The sequence below is a fragment of the Cynoglossus semilaevis genome, chromosome 16, assembly GCF_000523025.1.
Source record: "Cynoglossus semilaevis isolate Cse_v1.0 chromosome 16, Cse_v1.0, whole genome shotgun sequence".
NCBI lineage: Eukaryota > Metazoa > Chordata > Actinopteri > Pleuronectiformes > Cynoglossidae > Cynoglossus > Cynoglossus semilaevis.
Genome location: NC_024322.1, coordinates 16,082,117 through 16,084,373, shown reverse-complemented (window position 1 = coordinate 16,084,373; position 2,257 = coordinate 16,082,117). Strand labels below are relative to the sequence as shown.

The window sequence follows — 2,257 nt, the reverse complement described above, 5'->3', positions numbered from 1 at the left end:
TTAAGATCAAAGGATGATTAAGATCAAAGGATTATTAAGATCAAAGGATTATCAAGATCAAAGGATTATTAAGATCAAAGGACTATTAAGATTAAAGGATTATTAAAATTAAAGGATTATAAAGATTAAAGGATTATTAAAATTAAAGGATTATCAAAATTAAAGGATTATTAAAATTAAAGGATTATGAAATTGAAATGATTACTAACATTAAAGGATTATTAAGATCAAAGGATTATTAAGATCAAAGGACTATTAAGATTAAAGGATTATTAAAGTTAAAGGATTATAAAGATTAAGGATTATTAAGATTAAAGGATTATTAAAATGAAAGGATTATTAAGATCAAAGGATTATTAAGATCAAAGGACTATTAAGATTAAAGGATTATTAAATTTAAATGATTATTAACATTAAAGGATTATTAAGATTAAAGGATTATTAAAATGAAAGGATTATTAAGATCAAAGGATTATTAAGATCAAAGGACTATTAAGATTAAAGGATTATAAAGATTTTAGTTTAAAGGTTCAGGTTAGCAGACCTTGGGTTAATGTTTGGGTTCAGTGTTAAGCCTAAATCTGTTGTCAATGTTCTGGTTAAAGGTTAAAGTTCAGATCTGTGATCACGTGACTTCAGGTTAATCCTGTGCTCCATGTGCTAAGATTCATACGGAGGTTTTGCTTCAATTTTTTGTAACTAGAGGCGACGTGCTCTGACCTTCATTGGTGATGACGATAAACTTTGAAGGTTTGATGGTTTTCCCGTCCAGGGTCCAGGTGATGGTGACATCATGGCTGTTGTTCAGGTGACACTGCAGCTGTAACCGTTGTCCATCTAAAACCATCAAGTCTTTCAGTTTCTCTGTGAACACAGGCAGCTGGTCTCCACCTCCCGCTCCTCCGCTTTTGGCTCCGCCCACACAGTTGTTTACCACCGTTTTTTCTGGAGCGGCTGCTTTCTTTTTGTTGGCCAGGACAGACCTGAAGTCAGTAGTGATGCTCGTGTTGGGGGCGCTGTTGGTCTCCTTTGGACTGTCCAGCTCTTTGCTGCCATTGGTCGCTCCACCCTTCTTAGCCAGGACAGAACGGAAGTCCACCTGCTGGGAGGAGGTGACTTTTCGCTCCCCTTGACCCTGGGCCTTGAACCCCTTGAGGTTGGACTTAAAATCCATGTGGAGGTGACGCTTGTTAACGGCAGCGGTGGTAGCGACGACGGTGGCCTCCTCCTCCTCCTCCTTCGGGCTCGTCTCTTCTCCTTCGGTCTGAGAGCTTCTTCACGTCCCTGACTGGTCTTCCCTGACGGGGTCTGAGGTGTCTTTGAGGAGAACCTCCTGTTCGGTTTTCTACTGCTGCCTCCAAGCTGCAGGTGCAGGAGCTGCTGCTTCTTCCTCTCCTGATTGGCCTCCTGCCACTGCTGACTGACAGCAGCTGTGCTGGTCCTGCTGGCCTCCACGCCTCCTCATCCTCTGACTCCTCCTCATCCAACTCCTCCTCCTGCTGCAGGAGTAGGGGACCAAGCACAGAGACACATACAGTTGGGACCACAACAGGCCCCGCCCACATTACAGGAGGCGGGGTTTATGCTTACAGATTGTAAATGTTTGATACATCATCAGTGACTCTGCTGCCTATATAAAGACACACACTGACACACACACACTAACACACACACACACATAAACTTTAGAGGGAAAATCTGGGATTTTAGCTCCGAGCACTTTTTCCACTTTCCCATCACTAAGTTCAAATTGTGACTTTACCATTTTACCATATCACAAACTGACCACAGGAGGCAGCAGTGCACCAGCAGTTCCTGTTGGTTGTCAGTTTAAATCAGTGATTTTCTCCCAGGCTGTGGTTGCAGCCATGTTTTCAATGACACCTGCAGGGAGCAGGGAGTCCTGCACAAACACACAGGAAATGAAGTGTTGGTGATTCTGTTCCCATCTCATTTCCATGGTTTCCCTAGAGGGTCAGACAGGAAATACCGAAGAAGAACACACACTCACATTCTCACACACAAACTCGCACGGTATATGATGTTGTGATAACGCACACATTCACACGTTTGTGTGACCATCAACCTGTCATTTTTAAACTAAGTCTGAAGTCTTAGCACCGACTCAAGTACTCAAGTGACAGAAAGTGTTGATTGCGCAATGGAAGTCAAAAACAACAACAATGTGCAAAGACAACAAGAGCAACACATGTGAGGAAGTTGTGAGAAATTGTGCAGCCGTAAAATATGTACTGTC

At 42.3% G+C, this 2,257-nt stretch overlaps 1 protein-coding gene across 1 annotated transcript in view; it reads right to left on the bottom strand.

Annotated features, from left to right (window-relative positions):
- mylkb (myosin light chain kinase b) overlaps positions 1–1,465 on the bottom strand; it is a 10,905-nt gene extending 9,440 nt beyond the window's left edge. The window contains exon 1 of the mRNA XM_008328969.3: positions 721–1,465. Within this exon, the coding sequence (XP_008327191.1) occupies positions 721–1,174 (454 nt within the window). The 5' untranslated portion in view covers positions 1,175–1,465. The remainder of the gene's footprint in view (positions 1–720) is intronic.
- Between the last annotated feature and the right edge of the window lie 792 nt (positions 1,466–2,257).